The sequence below is a fragment of the Loxodonta africana genome, chromosome 3 (genome assembly GCF_030014295.1).
Source record: "Loxodonta africana isolate mLoxAfr1 chromosome 3, mLoxAfr1.hap2, whole genome shotgun sequence".
Classification (NCBI taxonomy): domain Eukaryota; kingdom Metazoa; phylum Chordata; class Mammalia; order Proboscidea; family Elephantidae; genus Loxodonta; species Loxodonta africana.
In genome coordinates this window covers 135,550,989-135,576,748 of record NC_087344.1, presented here as the reverse complement: position 1 = coordinate 135,576,748, position 25,760 = coordinate 135,550,989, and the positions used below count along the sequence as shown (strand labels likewise).

General features: G+C 43.1%; 1 protein-coding gene and 1 pseudogene across 4 annotated transcripts in view; one reads left to right on the top strand and one right to left on the bottom strand.

Moving 5' to 3' along the window:
* LOC135230755 (guanylate-binding protein 1-like) overlaps window positions 1-25,760 on the bottom strand; it is a 39,682-nt gene that overhangs the window by 6,157 nt on the left and 7,765 nt on the right. For 2 of the 4 annotated variants that reach the window (XM_064282222.1, XM_064282221.1), the window contains 2 exons: window positions 5,613-24,948; window positions 4,281-4,556 (listed from right to left, as the gene is read on the bottom strand). In XM_064282222.1, coding sequence (XP_064138292.1) covers window positions 24,924-24,948 — 25 coding nt within the window. In that variant the 3' untranslated portion in view covers window positions 4,281-4,556; window positions 5,613-24,923. The remainder of the gene's footprint in view (window positions 1-4,280; window positions 4,557-5,612; window positions 24,949-25,760) is intronic. The other 2 variants (XM_064282223.1, XM_064282224.1) reach the window with 2 other exon arrangements.
* On the top strand, window positions 13,768-13,915 carry LOC111751014 (U1 spliceosomal RNA; annotated as a pseudogene).

Sequence of the window (25,760 nt, the reverse complement as noted above, 5' to 3'; positions counted from 1 at the left end):
TCTTCGCAATGTTATCCATAACTTGTTATGATCCACACGGTCGAATGCCTTTGCATAGTCAATAAAACACAGATAAACATCTTCCTGGTATTCTCTGCTTTCAGCCAGGATCCATCTGACATCAGCAATTATATCCCTGGTTCCACGTCCTCTTCTGAATTGAACCTGAATTTCTGGCAGTTCCCTGTTCATATGCTGCTGCAACTGCTTTTGAATACTGTTTAGCAAAATTTTACTTGATTGTGGTATTAATGATATTGTTTGGTAATTTCCGCATTCAGCTGGATCACCTTTCTTGGGAATAGGCATAAATATGGATCTCTTCCAGTTGGTTGGCCAGGTAGCTGTCTTCCAAATTTCTTGGCATGGCCGAGTGAGCACTTCCAGAGCTGCATCTGTTTGTTGAAACATTTCAACTGATATTCCATCAGTTGCTGGAGCCTTGTTTTTTGCCAGTGCCTTCGGTGCATCAGTTCCTGATTATGTGCTACCTCTTGAAACGGTTGAACATCAACCAATTCTTTTTGGTATAATGACTCTGTTTATTCCTTCCATCTTCTTTGATGCTTCCTGCATCGTTTAACATTTTCCCCATAGAATCCTTCACTATTGCAACTCGAGGCTTGAATTTTTTCTTCAGTTCTTTCAGGTTGAGAAATGCCAAGCTGTTTTCCTCTTTTGGTTTTCTATCTCCAGCTCTTTACACATGTCATATTACAATATTTTACTTTGTCTTCTCAAGCCGCCCTTTGAAATCTTCTGTTCAGTTCTTTTACTTCATTATTTCTTCCTTTTGCTTTGGCTACTTGACATTCAAGAGCAAGTGTCAAAGTCTCTTCTGACATTCATTTTGGTCTTTCCTTTCTTTCCTGATTTTTTAATGACCACTTGTTTTCTTCATGTATGATGTCCTTGATGTCATTCCACAACTTGTGTGGTCTTCGGTCATTACCGTTCAACGCCTCAAGTCTGTTCTTGAGATGGTTTCTAAATTCATGTGGGATATATTCAAGGTCGTACATTGGCTCTCGTGGACTTGTTCTAATTTTCTTCAGCTTCTACTTGAACTTGCGTATGAGCCCTTGACGGTCTGTTCCACAGTCGGCCCCTGGCCTAGTACTGACTGATGATATTGAGCTTTTCCACCGTCTCTTCCCACAGATGTAATCAGTTCAATTCCTGTGTATTCTATCTCATGAGGGCCATGTGTATAGTCACCATTTGTGTTGGTGAAAAAAGGTCTTTGCAATGAAGAAGTCATTGGTCTTGCAAAAGTCTATCATGTGATCTCCAGCATCTTTTCTATCACCAAGGTCATATTTTCCAACTAATGATCCTTCTTAACTTTGTTTCCAGCTTTCAAATTCCAATCACCAGTAATTATCAATGCATCCTGATTACATGTTCAATCAACTTCAGACTGCAGGAGCTTGTAAAAATCTTTGGTTTCTTCATCTGTGGCCTTAGGGGTTGGTGCTTAAATTTAAATAATAGTCGTATTAACTGGTCTTCCTTGTAGGCTATGGGTATTATCCTGTGACCACCAGCGTTGTACTTCAGAATAGATCTTGAAATGTGTTTTTGACTATGAATGCAACACCATTCCTCTTCAAGTTGTCATTCCTGGCAATGTAGACCATATGATTGTCTGATTGAAAATGGCCAATACCAGTTCATTTCAGCTCACTAACGGGTAGAATGTCGATGTTTATGCATTCCATTTCATTTTTGAAGATTTCCAATTTTCTTAGATTCGTACTTCATAGATTCCATATTCTGATTATTAATGGATGTTTGCAGCTGTTTCTTCTCATTTTGAACCATGCACATCAGCAAATGAAGGCCCTGAAAGCTTGACTCCATCCACATTATTAAGGTCAACTCCACTTTGAGGGGGCAGCTTTTCCCCAGTGGTCTTTTGAGTGCCTTCAAACCTGAGGGGCTCATCTTTCAGCACTATATCAGACAATGTTCCACTGCTATTCATAAGGTTTTCACTGGCTAATTCTTTTCAGAAGTAGAGTGCTGGGTCCTTCTTCCTAGTCTGTCTTAGTCTGGAATTCAGCTGAAACCTGTCCTCTATGGGTGACCCTGCTGGTGTCTGAATACCGGTGCCGTAGCTTCCAGCATCACAGCAACACCTAAGGCCCCATAGTAGGACAAACTGACAGACATGTGGGGGAAAAACCTGCATAGCAGTCTGATAATGGAGTTCTTAGTGCTTATTTTTGACAAATCGTCCCAGTTATTTATGGAATTCGAGGGCAGCGGTAGTGGGACACTCGAAATTCTGAAAGTGAAAGGCTAGGTTTTTTGATATCAGGAGTGGTGGTGGTTCCCAGTGGCCAGAGCAGGATGCAGCAGTTCAGGACTCCAAGCCTCTGAGCAACTGCTCATCTCTCCAAGCCTTGGCGATGCCTCGAGCTCTGTCTTACCCTTGACAAAATACCTCCCTAACTGGAAATTGAACCCAAGTTACATCGCTGAAAGCGCTGAATACTATCCACTACACTACTAGAGAACTGCGCTGTGGGTCCCTTTCTTCTACCCTCAGGCCGTAGGTTCCTTGGCATGCAATTCTGGAAAGCTCCCGCCCTCTTACCCTCCTGGGTGCAGCCTTCCCATCTAGGTATCATCCTGAAAGCTGTTGCCTCCCTGCTTTCTCCAAAGGCCGAGCCAGCTTGCAATGCATCAAGCGCGGTCAGACAAGTGGGACATCAGCAAGGCCTGCCATGTCCACAAGTCGTGGAGCAAGTGGTTCGTCTGGGCTACAGCTCAGGACTGACCTCTCTAGAGATACGCCTTTGCTAGGTGGCAGGGGCAGCGGTAGCACGTGGAGAGATGGTGGCCCGATCCATAGCAGAGGCCGAGGTTATGGGAGAATGTAGGACGGGAGATGCCTAGGGCAAGACCGGACCTAGCACTGACCCCTCTCCCTTGATCTAAAGAAAGAAAAAAAAAGACTCATATGCAGAAGCGGAGATACCTGGATGGAAATCTTTTTCAAGTAAGGCTTCGAACTGAACTATGATGCTCCCATAAAATCTTCTGCACCTATAGTTTTTCCATATCAGTTGATGGCAACTCCATCCTTCAAATGCTGAGCAAAAACTTCTTCCTGACAGCAAACTTCTCCTCCAATTTCACATCTAGTTAGTGAGTAATTCATGTCTTTTTGTCAGTGAAGTATGGACATTGGTTTACACAATCCTTCTCTTTTGCCTCTCCGAATTTGAGCAAACGACTCTCTTGATAAAGGCCAGGAGATCAATTTAACTCACCATCCTCACACTCTCAGACCTTAGAGTCCTAGACCCTAAATCTAGGGATCGTTGAGTTGGGCTGTCTTGTGTCCCTTTCCTTTGGTTATGCCCTCAAAATTAGCCTCTTCCTGGATTGTCCTCCAGGCCCAGAGATGTGTCTGAAACCTCTCAGTGCAGCTAGTCCCTCCAGGTCAGGAACAGCACACCCTTCCAGTTCAACCTACAGAGAAGCTTCAGGAGGCACTTTTTTTCCTCCAGTTTCTGAACCCATCAGACTGCAGGTGTGCTATGCGCAGGGGCTCACGGGTGAGCATGCGGTTGCCCAGGAGCTGGCTGCCCTCCCAGCCTCTAGAAAAGGGCAACTGCCCCCTTTGTCCTGTCCAGGAGGGACCCAAAGGGTCCTGAGGCTACAGAAAGGCAATGAATCCTCTCCTCTGAATGGATGGGGGAACAGGGAAATAGAACATGGAGGGAAGAAAAGGGGGGACGGATCTAATGAAATTTCCTGATCTAAAGTTACCTTAAGGAGTTTCAAGAATAAAATTCTTAGTCTGTTAGGAGTAGACAAGAAATTAGTTTTATTGAGGAATAGTGCAACTTGAACTGGGAGCACAAAGCCAAAGCACGAAGTGCTCCGAAGTACCGAAGCTAAAGAGGGCTTTTTATACATAAGAGTTCAGAGAAACAGTAATACAAGTCATACTTGACTTAATGCTGGAGCCAGCCTGCCCACAAGCATTTTATGAAAATAGTCCCACTTGTCTTTCAAGGCTAGGGGCAGCTTGCACAAAAGCATTCTTTTTGAGAACGGCCACAGTTTTGCCCTCTTCTCTTGTGCTCTCAAGAGACTGAGCCGATTAACCCATTACTTTGAGTTCAGCCCAAACACCTCTCATTTTAGGGGTCAGCTAACTCAGGAGCCCTGGTAGTGCAGTGGGTAAGCAATCAGCTGTTAACCAAAAGGTTAACAAAGTTAACCTTGTTAAGCAATGTTTTTTTGTTTGTTTTTAAAGTTACCTCAAAGTCTGCCTCTTCTGAAACTGGGTCTTCTAGTCTTGATGAGGGTGATGCAGTCCAGTCACACACCTTTCTCCAATTTGAGTCTAAGAACAAGACTGAGCGCTGCATCTTGATTTCCAGCTAGCAGACAAGTCCATTCCTTCCCCAAGGTGGGAACACTTGAACTTTGGACTTCGAGGCACCAGGGTAAGCACTTCACTAAGAACGCAGCTTCAGGAGGAAAGGGCACATTCTTCCCGAGATTTCTTTTCAACTTCATTTCTAAAGGAAATCCTAGGGAGAATAATATGAAAGTCTTTCACCAAAGAAAACTCTTTGCTTATTGGTGCTTGCCGGGAGGCAAAGGTAAAAACCTGTCCAGACACTATGGCGCTATGCAAACTGCCTTTCCCTCTTTGTCCTGGGCTAGAATTTGCACTCCATGACCTACTGAGCAGCAAAATAAAAAGGCAAATAAAAATGAGTTTTAGTGGTTGAAATACAACTGCCCTACAAAAAGAATCTCAAGAGTGAGGAGGGAGAAATCGGTTGATCTATTAGCTGATAGAAGTAAGACTGATGCCATACCACCAGCTGCAAGGGAAATGGAAAGTGGAGATTTACTGTTTGTGCAAACAAGGAGCAATGTGGGGCCTAGCAGCTGAAAGACCACATGCTGCCACCCCTAGGGGAGCTTGGATCTTTTATGCCCCCAGGAGGCAGGGTTGGTGCCCAAAATCTGATATCCCGATCCCTCCCATGTCCATACTTAGAGACCCAGGTGCTGAGTCATTTGTAAAGGAAAGGAACTTTTGCTTTTCAAATGGGCTCGGATGCAGCTGTGTGCTGGGGAACATCTTCCTCTCAGGCGAAGTGCACCTCTGGGATCAAGTTCGGGGCCACAGCTCTTTAGGTCCTGTGCATGCACTAAGATCTTGGTTTGCACACGTGCAGGATTCTAGCACCAAATTCAAACCACAGTAAGAGCCTGCTGCGCAGTCTGGCCAAACGACAGTTAGAAACCACGGTTTGGCGGGCTTCGAGGGGGTGGAAATTGCAGCAGAGCGCGGGAAGCCTCAGCAGCTTCACTATGATGGAAAAATGAAAAGGGGGGGGAGGATGGAGAAGGGCGATAGCTCCATCTTTGACTTTCAAGACATAGGAAAGGATTGCCATTACTGTCCAACCTGACTTTCACATGGCAAAACAAACCTCATTTCTCTGTTTCTCGTCAGAGATGACCAAAATTATCACCAGCTTCTGGGGTGGAGTGGGATTATAGGACAGTGCTGACTTTATGTAAGATTTTAGATCAGGAAATTCTTTAAAGTTCTTTTCTCTTCTACTTACTGAATTTTCTCCACAAGCTGACACTGAAACTAAGTGCCCATGACAATGGCAGCCAGCACAAAAAGTATTTCCTGAGGGTCCCACTTGGCTTTCCTCCACTCCAGAGTATGGTTACAGAATAGGTTGACTTCCTTAAGAGAAAATGAATCTAAATCTGCATCTGGGTCTCGAGACAACGACAGGCAGTTTTAATATTCCATATTTCTACCAGATAAATATGTATATAGTTCTATTAACATTTATACACACATACCTCTACCCCAAATAACCCTTCTCAGAAAACTATAAAGGCCTAAACCACCAAATGGAGGTTTAAAGAGTTGAGAGCTTTAATAAATACAACTAACCATGTATAGCAAACAGATCCTGGAAGGCTGTTGCCCCCTTGCCCAACCTCTTCTGCTTTGTCCCTGCATTCTCTCAGCTCTGCCTTGATGGGTTGCAGGCCACTGCCCCAGTATTTACTTCACCTTTGCTCTATTCTTGGATGCACTTTTGCTGTCTGGCACCAGATGAAAGCATGTGCCTGGGAGTGAAAGAGCTCGTGACATGGGAAGTGATTCACTGCTGATGGATTTGGGAAATGTCAAGAGATATTCGGATGATGAGCATGGAGGGCACCAGGGTACAGATAATAAATGTATTAAGACATTTCCCTAAAGAAATGTAAGGACAGTAAGTGGATTAGCCTTCAGGTACATCCAGATACAGGCTGTGGAAGAGTCACTCAGGATGCAGTGTGGCAAATGGATTGGACTATATTGGATGTAAACACTGGGTGTAGGAAGGCCCACTTTATATCTGGTTGTATTACAGGAGGTAAGGGTTGATGGATAAAAGAATGCAGTCATAAATGCACAGTTTCCTTTCCCCAGTGTGTTTATGCAGGCATAATCAAGGAAAGGAATGCACTTCACCACGTGACCTTGTCAAAGGACCAATATATTAATGTTTCAACCAACAAAATTTCTTTAAAATAATTTGTACTCCTTATACAACTTTTTTTTTTTTTTTTTATACAACTAGTACATCAAAACATATCGAGTTAGGAAATTGGAGTCTCCTAATTTTTTTAAACAATTAAACATTTATTTCATACTTTAAATAAAATATCCATACAATAGGATGAGCCTACAGCTGAAGAATTGTTATATCTTTGGCCCCAGACTTTAATGGAGGTGGTGACTGCCCATGGAGCCCTGGTGATGCAGTGATTATGTGTTTGACTGCTAACCAAATGGTCAGAAGGTCGAATCCACCAGCTACTCCTTGGAAACCTGATGTGGCCAGTTCTACTCTGTCCTATAGGGTTGCGGTGGGTCAGAATTGACTCAGTGGCAATGGGTTTGGGGTTTGGGTTTGACTGACTGCAGGTCATATTGAAGACGGGGCTGGAATGGTGAGGGGTTAGACACTGGAGAGAGCTGAAGATACTGAGAATTTTAAGACTGGAGAACAAAACAGCAACGTATAGTGGAATGACATCTGTGATGGTTAAGGTTGTGTGTCAACTTGCCTGGGCCGTAATACTCAGTGGTTTGGCAGTTATCATGTAGTTTGGCAATTATGTAATGATGTAATCACCTCCATGATGAAATCTGGTAAAAATTGCCAGTCAGTTGAAAGGGAGTTTCTTTGGGGGTATGACCTACATCCATTATATGTAGACTTTCTGGCAGTTTGTTGGTCTTGACTCACTCCAGATCCTGCAGCTGGCTCCTCATCTCAGTTCCAGTTCTTTGTACCTGAGCTAGCAGCTTACCCGCTAATCTTGGGATTCATCAGCCTCCACAGCCTCTGAGCCAGAGGTCTGCTCCTGACCTGCAGATCTTGGGTTCACCAGCCCATGCAGCTAAGTGAGGCAGGAGAGGCCACCAACCTAACTCACAGATTTGGGACTTTTCAGCCTCTACAACCCCATGAGCCATTTCCTTGATATAAATCTCTAAGACAACATCCAACATGAAATATCTGAAGGACTTCTGAGAGAAGAAGGAGTGTTTTGTGACAGGAGTGTTCTGTGACACTCATGGAGCTGAATAGGGAACGATGGTGAGGAGTACAGGACGACAGGTATGGGCCATAATACAGGCGCTTTCCTGACCACCAGAGCTATCTAATGATATAATGGCTGATTGTGAGTGAGCTTCCCTCACAAGACATTTTAGGAGAAACTGCACGACATGAAAAGCATCAGTTGCTGCTTTCAATGCTTTCAACTCTAAGATCTGTTCTTCTGTTTGACAATTCTTTCACCAGGCAGGTTTGGTGGTTTAAGATGTTTTGCTATTCATATCAATATGCATTATCATTAATCCTTTCCTTCTTCCCAGTGCCGTCTAAGTGTCCTAAGTTACTGAGGACTTTTGGGTAATGAAATTGGTGAGACATTTGATAGAATGGAGACGGGAGAATCAGAGAAAGCCGTTGGCAGGAGATTGCAAGAATGCAGGCATCAATGATGAAAGTCTGATAAAGGCATTATCAGGAAAACTAAGTGGTAAAAGGCATATGAAAAACATTAAAAAAAAAAAAACCTGATTAAGATTGAGGATGTTTGGAGGGAAGGACAGAGAAAAACCCCTACTGGAGTGTGGAACAGATCCAAGGGCCTTGTCTCCCTCACCTGAACTGACATGAAGCTGTTTGATTTCCTTGGTTAGCCTACTTTGTGAAAATCTACATTCATTTCATAGTAGAAATATAAGTACGTTTAATTATGGAATATTGCCCAGACACCACTGCAGAGATGTGTGATGTAAGGATTGTGTGTTGTATTAACTCCCTAATGAACCACAAGTGCTTATGCTGAAACACTTCTGGCCCCTAAGGTCCTGATACAAGTTTGAACTTTTACTGCATTATTTACAGGTGTTAGTACCCACCATGTAGAAATAAAATAAATGTATGTATGTATGAGTTAATGGATGGAGAAATGCTTAAAAAAATAAATAAATAATACAAATAATAAGTTTAAAAGGTTCTAGAACCCTGAAAATTTCACATAAATTTGTTCTTTGTCTATAGTTGTCCAACTTCTTATTTTCATGGTTCTCAGAAGCTTTGAGGCCCTGCTTCTATTTCCGCTCTTACCCTTTTATCTCTCCCTGTGGGTAGAGATCAATAACTTTCTCTCCCACCCTCTTTTGTCTCTCTAGAAACTTCTTTTTAGGCTGGAGGATTAAGGATAGCAGTAATCAAAGAGTATGTGTGGCCTCATCTGCCAACCCAAAGCCTTCTAGTCTCAAGTGGATTATTTTCAATCCAGGAAAACTCCTGCCTGGGTACCTGCCATCTCAGTATCCCCAGGCACAAATACAAATGGTGCCACCTTCTGGGTCTCTGGGATCAGGGTGATATCACTGACAGGCAGGGCTCAGCATTTGGCTGCTGATGGTGGCAAAGCCAGGCTTGGCCCTTCCTCAACCACCTGGAAACCAGTGGCCACTTTTCAAGGCGGTTGCTGTTGTTAGGTGCCGTCACGTGGGTTCTGAATCATAGCAGCCCTACATGCAACAGAATGAAACACTGCCCAGGGCTGCACCATCCTCAGAATCATTGTTATGCTTGAGCCCATTGTTGCAGCCACTGTGTTCATCCATCTCATTGAGGGTCTTCCTCTTTCTCTCCAACCCTCAACTTTACCAAGCTGGATGTCCTTTTCCAGGGTCTCGCTCCTGAGGACATGTCCAAAGTAGATGAGACAAAGTCTTGCTGTCTTTGTTTCTAGGGAGCATTCTGGCTGTACTTCTTCTACGACAGATTTGTTTATTCTCCTGGCAGTCCAGGGTATATTCAATATTCTGTGCCAACACCGTAATTCAAAGGTGTCAATTTATCTTCAGTCTTCCTTATTCATTGCCCAGCTTTTGCATGCATACTAGATGATTGAAAACACCGTGGTTTGGGTCAGGCGCACCTTAGTCCTTAAAGTGACATTTTTCCTTTTTAACACTTTAAAGAGGTCTTTTGCAGCAGATTGGCCCAATGCAATGCATCATTTGATTTCTTGACTGCTGTTTCCATGCATATTGATTGTGGATTCAAGTAAAATGAAAACCTTGATGACTTCAGTCGTTTCTCCGTTTATCCTGATGTTGCTTATTGGTCCAGTTGTGAGGATTTTTGTTTTCTTTATGTTCAGGTGTAATCCATACTGAAGGCTGTAGTCTTTGTTCTTTATCAGTAAGTGTTTCAAGCCCTCTTCACTTTCAGCAAGCAGGGTTGCATCATCTGCTTATCCCAGATTGTTAAGGAATCTTCCTCCAATCCTGACGTCGTGTTCTCTTCATATTGTCCAGCTTTTCAGTTTATTTGCTCAGCATACAGATTGGATAAAGTTTTTATTACATAAACCACCCAGTATTCCCTTGTTCTGTTCGATCGACTGCCTCTTGGTCTAGGTACAGATTCCTCATGAGCACAATTAAGTGTTCTGGGAATTCCCATTCTATGAAATGTTATTCATAACTTGTTATCATCCACACAGTTGAATGCTTTTGCATAGTCAATAAAACACAGGTAAACATCTTTCTGGTATTCCCTGCTTTGAGCCAAGATCCATCTGACATCAGCAATGATATCCCTCATTCCACGTCCTCTTCTGAATCCAGCTTGAATTTCTGGCAGTTCCCTGTGGATGTACTGCTGCAATTGATTTTGAATGATCTTCAGCAAAATTTTACTTGGTTGTGATATTAATGATGTTGTTCAATAATTTCCACATTCAGTTGAATCACCTTTCTTTGGAATGGGTACAAATATGGATCTCTTCCAGTTAGTTGACCAGGTAGCTGTCTTCCAAATTTCTTAAACAGTGAGTGCTTCCAGTATCGCATCTGTTTGTTGAAACATCTCAACTGGCATTCCATCAATTCCTGAAGCCTTGTTTTTCACCAATGCCTTCAATGCAGCTTGGACCTCTTTCTTCAGAACCATTGGTTCTTGATCATATGCTACTTCCTGAAATGGTTGAATGTCAATGTTTGATACAGTGTCTCTGTGTATTACTTCCATCTTCTCTTGATGCTTCCTGTGTTGTTTAATATTTTCCCTCTAGAATCTTTCATTATTGCAATTGGAGACTTGAACCTTCCAAGGTAGGAAAGTAAAATGGGACAGGGGTCTTTGGTTTGTGTGTAGGTCAGCAAGGTGATGTGGTTGGAAGAGACAATGGGGCCACGTCAGGATCCTCTGAGAGCTCAGTCTGGCTCATAGAATGTCAGAAGACCAAAACCAAAACAAAACTTGTTGCCACCGAGTTGATTCCGACTCATAGTGACCCTATAGGACAGAATTGAACTGCCCCGGTTTCCAAGGAGCAGATGGTGGATTCAAGCTGCCAACCTTTTAGTTAGCAGTTGAGCTCTTAACCACCATGCAACCAGGGCTCCAGAATATCAGAACCTAGTGTATTTTCACTGGAGATTCAAGCTTTAATAGCTCACTCATTTTGTGGTTCCCCTCCCCCCTTATTATTAAAGAAAACAATACACATGCTTTCAGATTGACAAATGCTTACAAACTTACAAAAGGTTCTCAGCTAACCCCTGTTCCACACTTAACATTTATTGAGTGCCCTCTGTGCGTAGTGCCCATCTCAATGTCCATTCCTGTATAGGATTGCTCCCAGGCTGCACCTATGTCTCATGGTGAGTTCCCTATGATCAGTTGACTGAGGGAGAGGAAACTTGGACCTGATTTACAGATGGCCGTGATACACAGGCACCACCTGCAAGTTGACAGCTGTAACACTACAACCCCTTTCTGGGACATCGGTGAGAGACAAGGATGAAGGGAAATCCTCCCAGTGGGCACAACTTTGAGTAATGCACCTGGTTGTCGTTATTGCTTGGAATAAGAAATGACCAGATGTGCAGTTGTATAAAGATTCATGCAATTGTACACAATGATTTGTTGGGTTGTCAAGGATTTGAAAGTATATGATTGGAAATTGATGACAACGGAGCCTGGGGAAGAGGTATGTGGACAGACCTCTCTGAATGGGCAAAAAAATTTAAGATATTTATGTCCCATGTGAATGCTCACAAAAAAATGGCCTCAGCAGAAGGGGATTTTAATATTCAAGTGGATAGGATGACTTGTTCTATGGATACTCGTCAGCATTTTTCTCCAGTCAATCCTTTCATTGCCCAGAGAGCTCTTAAACAAAGTGTCCATGATGGCAGGGATGAAAATTATGCATGGGCTCAGCAACATGGACTTCCACTGACCAAGGCCAACTTGGCTACAGTCACTACTGAGTACCCACTCTTCCAGAAGCAGAGACAAACACTGAGTCCCAGATACAGCACCATTTCCCAGAGTGATCAGTCAGCAACCTGGTGAAGGGTTGTTTATACCACTTCCGTGATGGAAGGGGCAGTGTTTCTTTCTTCTGGAATAGACAGTTACGCTGGTTATCAATTTGTCTTCCCTGAGTCCAAAGCTACGGCCACAACTGCCAGCTGTGGACTTTCAAAATGTGTTATCAGCAATGATGGTATTCCACACAGCGTTGTGTCTGATGAAGGAACTCACTTCATGGCAAATGAAGTGTGCAATACACCAATACACTATTTAGCATCCTGTCCTTGCAGCTGACACCAATCGAGGTGAAGAGCTCATAGGAGCCATTGAACACTACTCCATCCATTTCAGGGACTGTTTGTGGGGAGAGTGAGTTGTGGCATGTGAAGGTAGAAATTCACCCATGACAAAAATACCTGTGGTGCTCTCCCAGGAAAAGTTCTAAGTGCTTTCTGTGCCTTAACAGCTTTGACCTTCATAACAACCCCGAAGGATGTATTTCTATTCCTGTCATCATCATAGAGTCCCTGGGTGGTACTGTGGAAGAAAGACCTGGCAGTCTGCTTTTGAAAAAATCAGCCATTGAAAATGCTATGGAGTACCATTCTACTTTGAATCACATGGGGTCATCATGAGTCGAAACAGGCTTCATGGAAACTGGCTTATGCTTTTATTAGTAGTTTCATTATTTGTTTTTATCATTATCACTACTGCACAGATGAATACTTTAAGCTCCAGAGAGGATTAGTGACTTGCCAAAGGGTCTGGCCTCAGAGCCCTTGCCTTCTACCGCCATACTCAGATTTCATTCCCATTTGCAGCCCCTCTCCCCATGAACCTCTCTTCTTTACATCTCTTCATCCCCTAACAACCCAGGAAGTTTATATGTCAGGAACCCAGTGACCCTCAGAAGTCAATAAATAAAAGAAAAGGAGGAAGAAGAGGGAGAAGCAGGAGAAGGTATGAGGAGGAGAGAAGGAGGCCTCAAAACTATTTGAGTTTCTCCAGGGAAACTCCACCAGGCTCCTGCACAGATGACATGGCTCTGACTCCCATTCTAATTGATGGTCTGATCCAGGGAGATCCTTGGATGGGCCTCCCAGGAAAAGAAAACAAGGTCATTTGGTCTTCGAGGGGCAGGTGGGGCCTCCTGAGAGGGCCCTCTCCCAGACTGAGACCCAGACTCAGGATTTTCTACAGAACGCATGAAGATCCAATGAATCCCACAGCAGCCAGGAGCTCGCCCTGCCCCCTATCCTTTTGTCCGGTCCATGTACTCCTCAGTCAAGTACTAAATATACTTTTTAAATGTCCTTTTTAAGCACATTCATTTTCTTTTTCTCATGTCATCTGACTTTTCAACTCTGCTGGCTCCCGCCAATGAAAGCAGGTATCAGTTCCATAAGCAGAAGGTAAGCATACAAACACCAGAATATCAATATGATGGTACTACAGTAAAGCCCCATAATTCCACCATTGCTATGATATTTAATCCCCATGGACTCTCCCAGGCACGTCACGTTTTCTCTTTTGCATTCAATACTCCCAAGAAATGTTCACATCTGTCTTGTGTCCAAGAGGGAAGCAACAGTGAAGGAGGTGGAGTTGCTTGAGCCCATGGAGGCAGCCTGGTAAGTATGCAGATGAGACAATGCAGTGGCAGCTGGTCAGGGTCTGTGCTTCAAGGCAGTGTGGTTGGCCAGGCTGTGGGTTCCAGTTGGCGCCTGAATGTTTTTACGGAGAATGGTTTGCAAGAATGGTGGTGGGTGGATCGAGAGGAGGGTAGTAACATTGAATGTACAGTGCAAATGTTGGAGGTTGCACTGTACTCATAGAAAATGTAGTCATACTTAGCCAGCAGGGGAGATACCATGATCACAAACGTGGCTTTCCCAGGGTGAGGTTCATACATTACACTCAGGTTTTGCTGACTGCTGTGATTTCCCCACACATGGGAAACTGGACTCCATAATTTGTGGTAGTGGGAATTCCCCTGATCTTCCATTTAAAACAGACTTTGCTAACCTTGGCTGCCACGCCCAGTAAAGCTGCTGTCTCATCACCTTTTCTTACCCGTGACTCAATTCTCTACTCTTCCCTATGTCTCTCTCTTCAAACTCTCATTTTTGACTTCTTTGACAGAAGTGCCATCTGTGCTTCTGCTGCCTGCTCAGAGGCTCTTTACTCTCCCTGAGACACTCCAGAATCTGCAACTTCACCCACCAGTCTCATATGCACTAAGGACCAACTGTTCCCACCTGCAGCTAAGACACTGACTCTGGCTGTGCATTGGGCCTACCATCAAGGGCACTGCTGGAGGTGGGGAAGCAGGTTGAGAGGAGGACTCTTGTGGGAGAAGCACCTTTGGCTGTGGAGTGGGGAGGGACCAGTAAGAGGTGGTAGTGAGAGATGAGATTCTGGTATGAAGCCTTCTGGGGTAGATGGGAATCGAGTCAGTGGATGAAAACGTCCAGGTGTGGCTCTCCCAATATCGATTTTAGCCCTACCTTGGAAATGGATGTGCACCCTCATCTTAAAGTCTTCTCATATCGTGAGTAAAGTGTCTAAATGAGCTCTGGTTCTTGCTTTATTGTCCAGTGGAAAGGTTCTCTTTCCTCCAGGTCTGCTGTAGGCTCCTGACACAGATAACACAGCTCTTTGCTGGGGAACAGCCCTGTGTGGGGGCAGCTGTAACTTCTCTAGCCTGGTTGGCTGTCACCAGCAGGAGAAAGGGCATAGTGCATGCCTCGTTGGAAAGCATGGAAGACTTTGCCTTTCTGCTTTCCACTGCGCGAAAAGGCCTCTCTAGAGCCTCAATGGGGACTGGAGTGAAGGAGGCACCTCTTTCAGGAAGGCTCCCTCTCCCCTCTCCGACGATCCAGTTACTTCTGAAATCTCACCCAGCATCCTCCCTCTTCCTTCCTTTGGTCTTCCTCTTTCCCAGATGACCTCTGCACTTATAGACTCAGAGCTGGTGGACAAGACTGAGCTTCATCTCCATGGTTGGGGAGGGAGTTGGGTGAACATTTTCTAACAATACGAAGAAGCAACAGAGACTCCTGCGTGAACTCTTCCCCTTGCCTCCTCTCTTGGCACAGCCTGTTGAGGGCCCTGGGGGAGTGTCTGGGAATGGCTCAGTATGCAAACCTTGATGGTGATGGCAGAATCTCTCCATTGCACCTTAGGGAATGGGTGGATTAGCCTGTGGGGCCAGCTGTTACTGATAAGGGAAGCCTGGGGGAAATTCCAGCAGAAGCCTTGACTCTGCACTGAGTTGCTATGGAATGCTGCTTCCATAGCTCATTCTTTCCTAGGAGCATCTTGGAGAGAGGAGAAGAAATCAAGGATGACGCTATCCTCACTGCCCCTTGTGCTCTCACAAAGGCCTTTTTCTCCACCAGGAGATTCACAGGACCACCATATAAGCTCCTGGGCCCTACAGCATTAGTGAACTCCCTGCAGAAATTGTCCTTCGAACCCATCCAATGCTTCTCAAAGTACAGCCTTTGAGGGTTTCCTAACGGCAAATCTTCACTGCAGTGGTGGTTGCTTTCTGGATCTGATAAATGCTTGTATGAAAGCCTCCACAAATATTTTCCAACTTTGATTTCTCCCAGTGGGTGTTCAGTCTTGGCGTCCATGAGATGGCATGTGGCAAAGTCCTTGCTGGTAGCTTGTCACACACTTGCCCCATTCACATTCTTACCTTGCTCAGCTTCCCAACACACCCCACACCCATGGCACGCCCAGAAAGCCACTGGAGGTGGTGCCAGCCTCCTAGGGGCTATCTCCAATTCCTATTACGTAACCACCCAACCCTCTTGAGAATAACCTTTGTACATGGATACTTTGTACATGAGCCCATTGAGCAATGATGGAAACAGTTGGGGAAAGATGATGACAGGTTTCCACATAATGTATCCTCCTATCCACTTGAGTATTAAAATCTTCCTCTGCTCCTGTCATCCTTGGGCGAACATTTACATGAGATACAAATATCGTCACTTCTTTGGCCAATTCAGAGAGATGTATCCACATACCTCCTTGTCTCCAATTTTCCAATGATGTTCCTTCCAAGTCCCTGACCATCCAGCCAAACCATTGGCCACAACCCATGAATCAGTATACAGTCCCACATCTAGCCATTTCTCCTTCCAATCAAAGTGAACAAGCAGGTGCACTGCTTGAAGTTCTGCCCATTGGGAGGATTTCCCTTCACTGCTGTCCTTCAGGGAGTTCCCAGAAAGGGGATGTAGTGCTGCCGCTGTCCACTTTCCAGTGGTGCTTGCATATCACACACAGCTATCTGTAAACCAGGCACAAGCTTTCTCATCCTCAGCGAATTGATCATAAGGAACTCCCCATGAGGTTATAGGTGCAGACTGGGAGATTGTAGGTAATGTGACAGAAGTGGAGACCATGGGCATTTGGGCCACTTCCTCACGCAACTTACTTGTGCCTTCAGATCCTATTCAGGCCCAATCTCGTATATACTACTTCCATTTAATGATAGAGTGCTGCTGTGAACATCCAAATGTATGACTCTGTGGGTCAGACAACACCCAGTTCATGATGGGCAGCTCAGGCTGCATGGCTACTTGGTGTCCCATGCTTAAGTGTTCAGTCTCTACTTGGGTCCAGTAACAAGCTAAAAGCTGTTTTTCAAAAGGAGAGTAGTTATCGACAGATGGTGGCAGGGATTTGCTCCAAAATCCTAAGGGTCCGCACTGTAATTCATCAATAGGGGCCTGCCAAAGACTTAAAAAAATCTCTATCTGCCCCTGATACTTCAAGCACCATAGTATCAGCTGCATCATATGGCCCAAGTGGCAAAGCCACTTGCACTGCAGCCTGAACCTGTTGCAGATCCTTCTCTTGGTTTGTGTCCCACTCAAACCTAGCAGCTTTTCGAGTCACTTGATAAATAGGCCCAAGTAGCACACCCAAATAAGCGGTATGTTGCTTCCAAAATTCAAAGATGTCTGCTAGGTATTATGACTCCTTTTCTGTTGTGGGACTGGCCAGATACAGTAACTTATCCTTCATTTTACAAGATCTATCTCAACATGGCCCATGCCACTGGACCCCTAGAAATTTTACTGAGGTGGAAGGTGCCTGAATTTTTGTGGATTTAATTTCCCACCCTATAGCATGCAATTGTTTTGCCAGTAAGTCCAGAGTCATTGACACTTCTTCTTTACTAGGTCAAATCAGCATAATGTCATCAATGTAGTAGACCTGCCTGACGTCTTGTGGAAGGGAAAGGTGATCAATGTCCCTGCGGACAAAATTATGACACTGGTCTAGAGAGTTGATATAGTTCTGAGGTAGGCAACTGAAGGTGTATTGCTGGCGTTGCCAGGCGAAGACAAACTGCTTCTGATGGTTCTTCGAAAGAGAAATGAAGAAAAAGGCATTAGCCAGATCAATAGCTGCATACCAGGTACCAGGAGATGTATCAATTTCTTTAAGCAATGAAACCACATCTAGAAGAGCAGTTACAATTGGAGTCACCACCTGGTTAAGTTTTCGAGAAGCCACTGTCATTCTTTAAGATCCATCTGTGTTTTGCACAGGCTAAATAGGTGAGTTGAATGTGAATGTGGTGGGAATCATTACCCCTGCATCCTTGAAATCCTTGATGGTGGCAGTAAGTTCTGCAGCCCCTGCAGGGATGAAGTATTGCCTTTGATTTACTATTTTCTCATGTAGGGGCAATTTTAATGGCTTCTACTTGGCTTCTCCTACCATAATAGCCCTTACTTCATTTGTCAGGGATCCAATGTGGGTAGGGGTTCTGCCAGTTGCTGAATATATCACAATAATGCATTCCTGAACTGGGGAAATCACTACAGGATGGGTTTGGAGACCCACTGGACACACTGTGAGATGAACATGAGCTAAGGCTCCATTAATAACCTGACCTCCATATGCCCCCCTCTGACTGGTGGTTCTCAGTGATACTTTGGGTCTCCTGGAATTAGTGTGAGTTGAGAGCCAGTAATCCTGGAAAAGTCTCATTATTTCCTTTTCCCCAAAGAACAGTCACTTCTGAATGGCCCTAGATCCATTTGGGGAAGGCTGGGAGAAAGATTAACAGTAAAAATTTTTGGCAGAGTACTGGAATCCTTCCTCAAGGGGACCCTGCCACCCCTTCATTCAAAGTGTTGTGGGTCTTTAAACTCACTCAAGTCTGGAAATTGGTTGAGGGGCCATGAGTCTATTCTGGTAATTTAGTTAGACTGCTGTTCACTTGACCTAGAATTCAACTGCTTGTACGGATCAAGTAAATATTTAGTAGATTTCCTATGTATTTCACTTCCAGAGACACAATGACTAAGTAGCCAATGTCATAAGTCTACATGAGTCAGACTATTCTGATTACCACTTCGACTCCACTGTCCATTACAGTAACCATCCCCACCTTATCTTTGTTGACTGAGTGCTGCTAATTGGCTCCTACTACTACAGGATCCAATCAGCCCCATTGTATTTGTGTCTAAATTCAGTTCCCAATGTCAAATCTGAGTTACATAAAATAGCAATCACAGCAGTCTTCAAGGATGTTGAGGCTCCCTTGACAAATTTGTTCCTCATAGTGTGGTAAAATTTGCATCCTCTGGATACTTTCAGATATCTCAAGATTCTTGGTTACTCCTTTCCTTTGGCAATATCCTTCTAGACAAGCCTCTTGAGGACCTCCCCCTTTGTCCTCTCAAAGAGGCCCCTCTTGGCCCTTCAGCATAAACTCTCAGGTATGACCCGGAGCCACTCCGTGAATTACAAAAACTCTAGTCACTGGGGAAATCTCAAGAGTTTACAGATTACCTTCTAGGAACCAGGACAAAAGACCAAATCCTTTGAGTAAAATTAATTGTACACTCCACAGACATGCTTGTTTATCCCTATTTTTATCCACTGGAAAGGTCAAGAAGGCACTATCTTTGCCAAGGCTGTGAGAAATACATCCAAGAAAACTGTTTCCACATCCTTAAAGAACTCTGTGGTAGCTGTTTTATAAAGAACAGTGGAAACTGCTGCCATTGAACTGGGATCTTTGAAATGCATGGGGATGATGGGAAGATGGGATTGGAAGGGTAAAGTGACAACATTTAATCTTAAAACACAAGGTGACCACAGTTACTACAATGAGTAACAGAGCTGAAACAATAATCAGAATGACCTGATCCTCAAAGCCCTTTGACATTAACTCATTGATCAGTGTCCCTAGAAATGAAATAGATGGGCAGCCTATTAAATTTTTACTTGATTCAGATAAGCAGAAACACTCGAGGTCTGGTGAACATAGTCTGACTTGAATCACAGCAATAGACAGTCACAGACCCTCAACAAATTCACAAGCACAGAGTTCTCTGAATGAGAGATAAATCTCCCCAAGGAATGACCTGTGTATACAGCTAGAAATTAATTCTCTTAGGCCTCTAGCCAAATGCAATATTCTCACCAGTTATCTGAGTAGAATGACCTATTAGTAAAAGATTATTTTATACCATAATATTTGGATTTTATACCATATTAGTAGAAATGTTCCCTTGCCATAGCTGTATTGTTAAATTTAATAACCAAAGAATATTTCATAAGGATTGTCATCCAGATTGATCACAGTGAAGCTAGAATGAGGCCAGTTTAGAATGTGAACATCTGTTTGACAGTCATGAGATTTACCTTTCCTAGGAAGCAAAAGTAGAGTAGGTAAATGTTTACATAAGCAGAATTTAACATTTTTAGAGTAGATAAAATTACTTATAGGTTGTTTAAGTTACTAGTGGAGAGAAATATTAAGGTAATAAATGGGCTTATTCTGTGTGATGGTTAAGGTTCTGTGTCAACTTGGCTGAGCTATGATTCTCAGTGGTTTGGCAGTTGCATAATAATGTAGTTTGACAGTTAAGTAATGATGTAATCTGGTGGTTATATACTGATGTAGTCATCCTCCATGATGTGATCTGATGCGATCAGCCGATCAGTTGTAAGTGGAGTTCCCTTAGGGGTGTGGCCTACATCAAATATACTTACAGATGTTCTGGCAAAGCTTGCTTGCTTACTCTGGATCCTGCATCTGGCTTGCCATCATCTGACCTCCAGTTATTGGTACTTGATCCAGGGAGAGAGAACTTCTCTAGAGAACCCAACCTAAGACATCTGGTACTAAGAGTGGTTCCACAGAAACAGAATTGTAAGGACGAGTTTTTTAAATTGGATCTCAAGAATGACTAGTCATTAAGGTGCTCATGACTCTACTTTCAGTAGTAAGGAGGATGCTGCTCATCCATGACATGAGATGGCAATATTAATATGCAAAATATCACCACCAATAGATCGAGTATTGGTGAGAAATGAGGCTCTGAGTTATTTCATGTTTCATACTTTTCTACAATTACGTCAGAATGAGAAGTATAGGGAAGCTGGTTGGTTGGCCCTACTTTTACTAGACAAAGTAGTGAAAGAAAGAGCTCAGGACTTCAGAGTCACAGCTCAAGTGTCTCTTGACCTCAAAGTTGCCACTTGTGCCCTGAAGGAAAGCCTTATTTCTTGTAGTAACAGAGCTGATATTGCCAAAAACCTAACCCATAATCTTATCGTAAGACTGGATGAATTATAAAGCCAGTTGTTTTCCCAAACTTGAGTGGACTCTAAAGTTAAAATGAGGACATTGATTGGGAAGAACAGGGATTCTGAAACGTGGGATGGAGACACATGAGAAGATAGTTAGGAAGATGGGGACACCGATCCCCTCAATTCCATTAAATCATTTCTGCCAGCAGAACCAGCCCTCTTACTCTCATCTATAGAGATCACTCCATCTTTATCTGCTTAGCCACCCTCCCCAGTAAAACCATTATACCTTCCATCCCCAAATGATGACATTAACCCACCAGTGCCTGAAGAGTCTTTGTCTGAAACATCATTTGAGCTGGCACCTGTGGCACTGCCTGGGGCATCACCTGAAATAGATGTCTTACAAGACATTCCTGAATATTCCCAGAATTCAACCCCACTACCCATTTTTGATTCTAGATCTATAACCAGAGAGCCCCAAAAGGTGAAGTACAAAATGTGACCCAGGGGGCCAAGATGGCTGACTAGGTAGAAGCTACCTCAGATCGCTCTTGCAACAAAGACTTGGAAAAACAAGTGAATCAATCACATACATGACAATCTACGAACCCTGACCATCAAACACAGATCTAAAGAGTTGACCTGAGTGACAGAGACTCAGCCAGCACAAGCAGGCTGCACAGTGATGCAGCTAATGAGAGAACGAGCAACCATGGGGAAGCAGCGACTGTTTTCGGAGCCTGGAGCCAGCATCCCAGTCAGAAAACCTTGGCGCCGGGCTTTGGACTGGGTGCAGGGGAGCTGAGACAACACAAACACGGGACGCTGCCCTAGCCCCCAGAAGTGACCTTGGGGGAAGCCCAGAAAGTGCACGTAAGCAGCGCAGTGATGCGGCTAACACTAGGAGAAGTCAGTGGGAGGCAGCGACTGCTTTTGGAGCCTGGAGTGCAGAGTCCCAGCTGGGGAACCTGGGTGCTGGGCTTTGGACTAGGAGCAGAGGAACTGACCATGGCTTCTGAGACAGCACAAGACAAGGGCCTGATCCTCTGGGGCAATCTTGACCCAGCTACACGCCCCTCGCCCCTCAGGAATCTCAGATAAAACAGTCATCAACAAGCAAGATAAGTAACTTTGTCTATATTCCTCGGTGCTATTTTTTTTCACTCTCTCCTATCTATCTGATCCCTCCCCTCCCCTTCCCAGGTGGCTTCCTTAACATTGGAATTTCCTGGGCCAGAGAGTGAAGTGCTCTGCGTTTTTTTTTTTTTTTTGTCTTTTCCTAACCCATTCTCCTGGCCTGGGAGAAGCAGCTACAAAAAACCCAGGGACCAAAAATCCTTCCCTGACTTCCCAAAATTGGAATAAAAATACAGAACCAGCTCCAGCCAAGCATATGAGATCCACACTCTTGGGCTTTCATCCCTACAGGCAACAAGGTGGCTATTACAATGCAAAGGCAATTCTGATAGTGATCTGACTGTAATTGTTTTAGTGGATTACTGGAAAGACAAGTTTCCCAGGTCTGATATCTCTACCTATTAAACAGAGCCCTCACTGACCCACAACTGGAACTGAGGGCTGAAGCTCCACCCAAACCACCTAGCCTCCTGCCACAGGGGTCTAAGGATAGTGACACCTAACAATCTGTAGAGGTACATGCATTGGGTGCCTAAGGTACTGCTGCAAAGCCCACCCACCAAAGTGCTTTAGGAATAGAGACACACCTACATCACTGGCACTTGGGGGAAGCCTGTCAGCATCCTGCCCCCCCTGGAGTGTGACCCCCTGCTGCTACTAGAATCTGGTGCACACAACTATCACCACTGCTCCTCTAAGTGAATAGGTGACAGTCTACACTACACACCTGGTGGCCGAAAATCAGATTCTACTCAAGAATAGTGAATAGACTCTTAGGCTTATATATCTGGTAGCAGCCCAAACCAGCTGGTAATAGGACATAAGTGATTCAAAGGCTACAACAATCAAGACAGAGCAATCTAGTAGCCCATCTATGTATATTGAAAGAAAACAAAACAAGACTCAGTGAGCAAATATAAAATAAATCATTACAATATCTTATAGATGGCTTGGAGACAGCAGTCGATATCAAACCACATAAAGAAGCAGAGCATGATTGCTTCTACAATTCCCCAAATTAAAGAATCGAAAGCTTTCCCAAATGAAGATACAATCCTGGAATTGCCAGATGCAGAATATAAAAAACTAATTTAAAGAATGCTTCAAGACATCAGGGATGACCTCAAAAATGAGATAAGGCAATCTACAGAAAAAGCCAAGGAACACATTGATAAAGCAGTTGAAGAAATCAAAAAGATTATTCAAGAACATAGTGGAAAAATTATTAAGCTGCAAGAATCCGTTGAGAGACAGCATTCAGAAATCCAAAAGATTGACAGTAAAATTACAGAATTAGACAACTCAATAGAAACTCAGAGGAGCAGAATGGAGCAATTGGAATGCAGAGTGGCGGAGCTGGAGGATAAAGCAATTGACACCAATATAAAAATAGTTGAAGAAAAATCATATAAAAGAATTTTAAAAAAATGAAGAAACCCTAAGAATCATGTGGGACTCTATCAAGAAGAATAACTTGCGTGTGATTGGGGTTCCAGAACAGGGAGGGATAACAAAAAATACAGAGAGAATACTTGAAGATCTGTTGGCAGAAAACTTCCAAGACATCATGAAAGACGAAAGGATATCTATCCAAGATGCTCATCGAACCCCATATAAGATTGATTCAAAAAGAAAATCACCAAGACATACTATCATCAAACTTGCCAAAACCAAAGATAAAGAGAAAATTTTAAAAGCAGCCAGGAATAAAAGAAAGGTCTCCTACAAAAGAGAATCAATAAGAATAAGTTCAGACTACTCAGCAGAAACCATGCAGTCAAGAAGGCAATGGGATGACATATATAGAGCACTGAAGGAGAAAAACTGCCAGCCAAGGATCATGTATCCAGCAAAACTCTCTCTCAAATATGAAAGTGAAATTAAAACATTTACAGATACATACAAGCTTAGAGAATTTGCAAAAACCAAACAATAAATACTAAAGGAAATTGGTCAGAAAATCAATAATATCAGATAACAACACAACACAAGGCCAGAGAACAGAACATCCTGATATCAACTCAAATAGGGGAATCACAAAAACAAATTAAGATTAATTAAAAAAAAAATGCTCAAAACAGGGAATCATTGAAGTCATTCTGTAAAAGATCACGATAATCAATAAGAGGGACTAAATACAGGAGGCATAGAACTGCCATATGGAGATGAAAACAAGGTGATACAGGATGATACAAGTTAGGTTTTTACTTAGAAAAATAGGGGTAAATATTAAGGTAACCACAAAGAGGTCTAACAATTCCATAACTCAAAATCAAAACCAAGAAAAACATAACAACTCAGCAGACATAAATTTGACTACTATGAAAATGAGGAACACAAAATTTACAAAGAAAAACGTCTGAGCACAAAAAAGTAAGTGGAAAAATGAAATTGTCAACAACACACACAAAAAGGCATCAAAATGACAGCACAAAACACACACTTATCAATAATTACGCTGAATGGAAATGGACTGAATGCACCAATAAAGAGACAGAGAGTCTCAGACTGGATAAAGAAACACGATCCGTCTATATGCTGCCTCCAAGAGACACACCTTAGACTTAGAGACACAAACGAAAACTCAAGGGATGGAAAATATATCAAGCAAACAACAATCAAAAAAGAGCAGGAGTAGCAATATTAATTTCTGACAAAATAGACTTCAAAGTTAAATCCACCACAAAGGATAAAGAGAGACACTACATAGTGAATAAAGGGACAATTGATCAGGAAGATATAACCATATTAAATATTTTATGCACCCAATGACAGAGCTGCAAGATACATAAAACAAACTTTAACAACTTCAAGCTAATTACTACAAATAATTGATTCCTCAATGTCATAACTTTCACAAGCCTACGTAAGGAAATAAAATTCAGCTAACTATGGAACAGAAATTAAAAAAAAGGAATGGGGGTAGAGAACGAAAAGTCCTTCTCCAAGGAGAGAAATATGATCTAATTAACTTAGCCAAGTGATGTTTTCCCACTATCTAGCACAACTGCCAGGGAAGCATGGTTAAGAAAATCTAACTTTCAGCATCTATACAGAAATGGTCATTTTTGATATTATTATCTGTTTGTTACCCAAACATCAGTTCCAGGAACCTTTTTTTAGCTTCAGTGAAAGCTCCAGGTACTCATCAGCAGTGATGGGTTGTCCATCTGCTTCCAGCTCCAGGGAGAAATCTCTCTGAGTCCACACGAAGGCTGGAAAGAAGCTCACAAAGTCAGCTGAGTCATCAACCTCACTATTTTCAGGTGAGGATTTTGCTCTGATTCAATCTGTCAGCTCAGTCACATAGCTCAGATGTTAACTTAGGAAAAGTGCAGAAAATCAGTGGCATTTTAAGGCTATATTTACTTCCAATGCTTATCTGAAACAACTTGTTTCCTCTTCATTATCTTATTCATTCAGTCCACAAACATTTTTTGAGCACCTTTATGAACCAGGCACTGTTCCGGGGACTAAAAATATTGCAGTGCATGAGTCAATGCTACCATCATAGAGCTTACACTCTAATGAGGAAGACAGGCAATAAGCAAGTAAATAAAAATGTAATAAAAATCAGATGTTGATACCAACTGTCTTGAAGAAAAACAAACCAGGCTGAAGGGTTAGAGGATAACTATGTGTGCATCTGCATTTGGTGTTGGTTTATGTAGTCGTCCAGATATTCCTCTCTGAGCTGATGTTTGCACAGAGATCTAAGTGAATGGAGTGACGCATGCACACAGAAACCCACTGAAGGAGCATCCCAGGCAGAGGTAAAAGCACTTGCAAACTGTGAGATAGGAAATAACTTAGCATGTTCAATGTATAGCAAGAAGACCAGTGAGGCTAAGACAGATTCTAAAAAGAGACAGCAGACAGACCATGTAAGACCTGGAAGCCATAGTAAGGGATTTAAATTTTAATTTAAATTTAATGGGAAACCCTTTGGGGGAGTGGGTTAAGAGAGCATATAGTCTGATATATTATTTTAAAAGATCATTATGGCTGGTGTAGCATCTATAAGAAGTAGGAGTATAAACAGGGAGAGCAATTAGGCAATTTAGGAGGCAATCCAGATGAGAGATGATAGATGGCTTAGCTTAGGGTTATCATAGAGGAGGT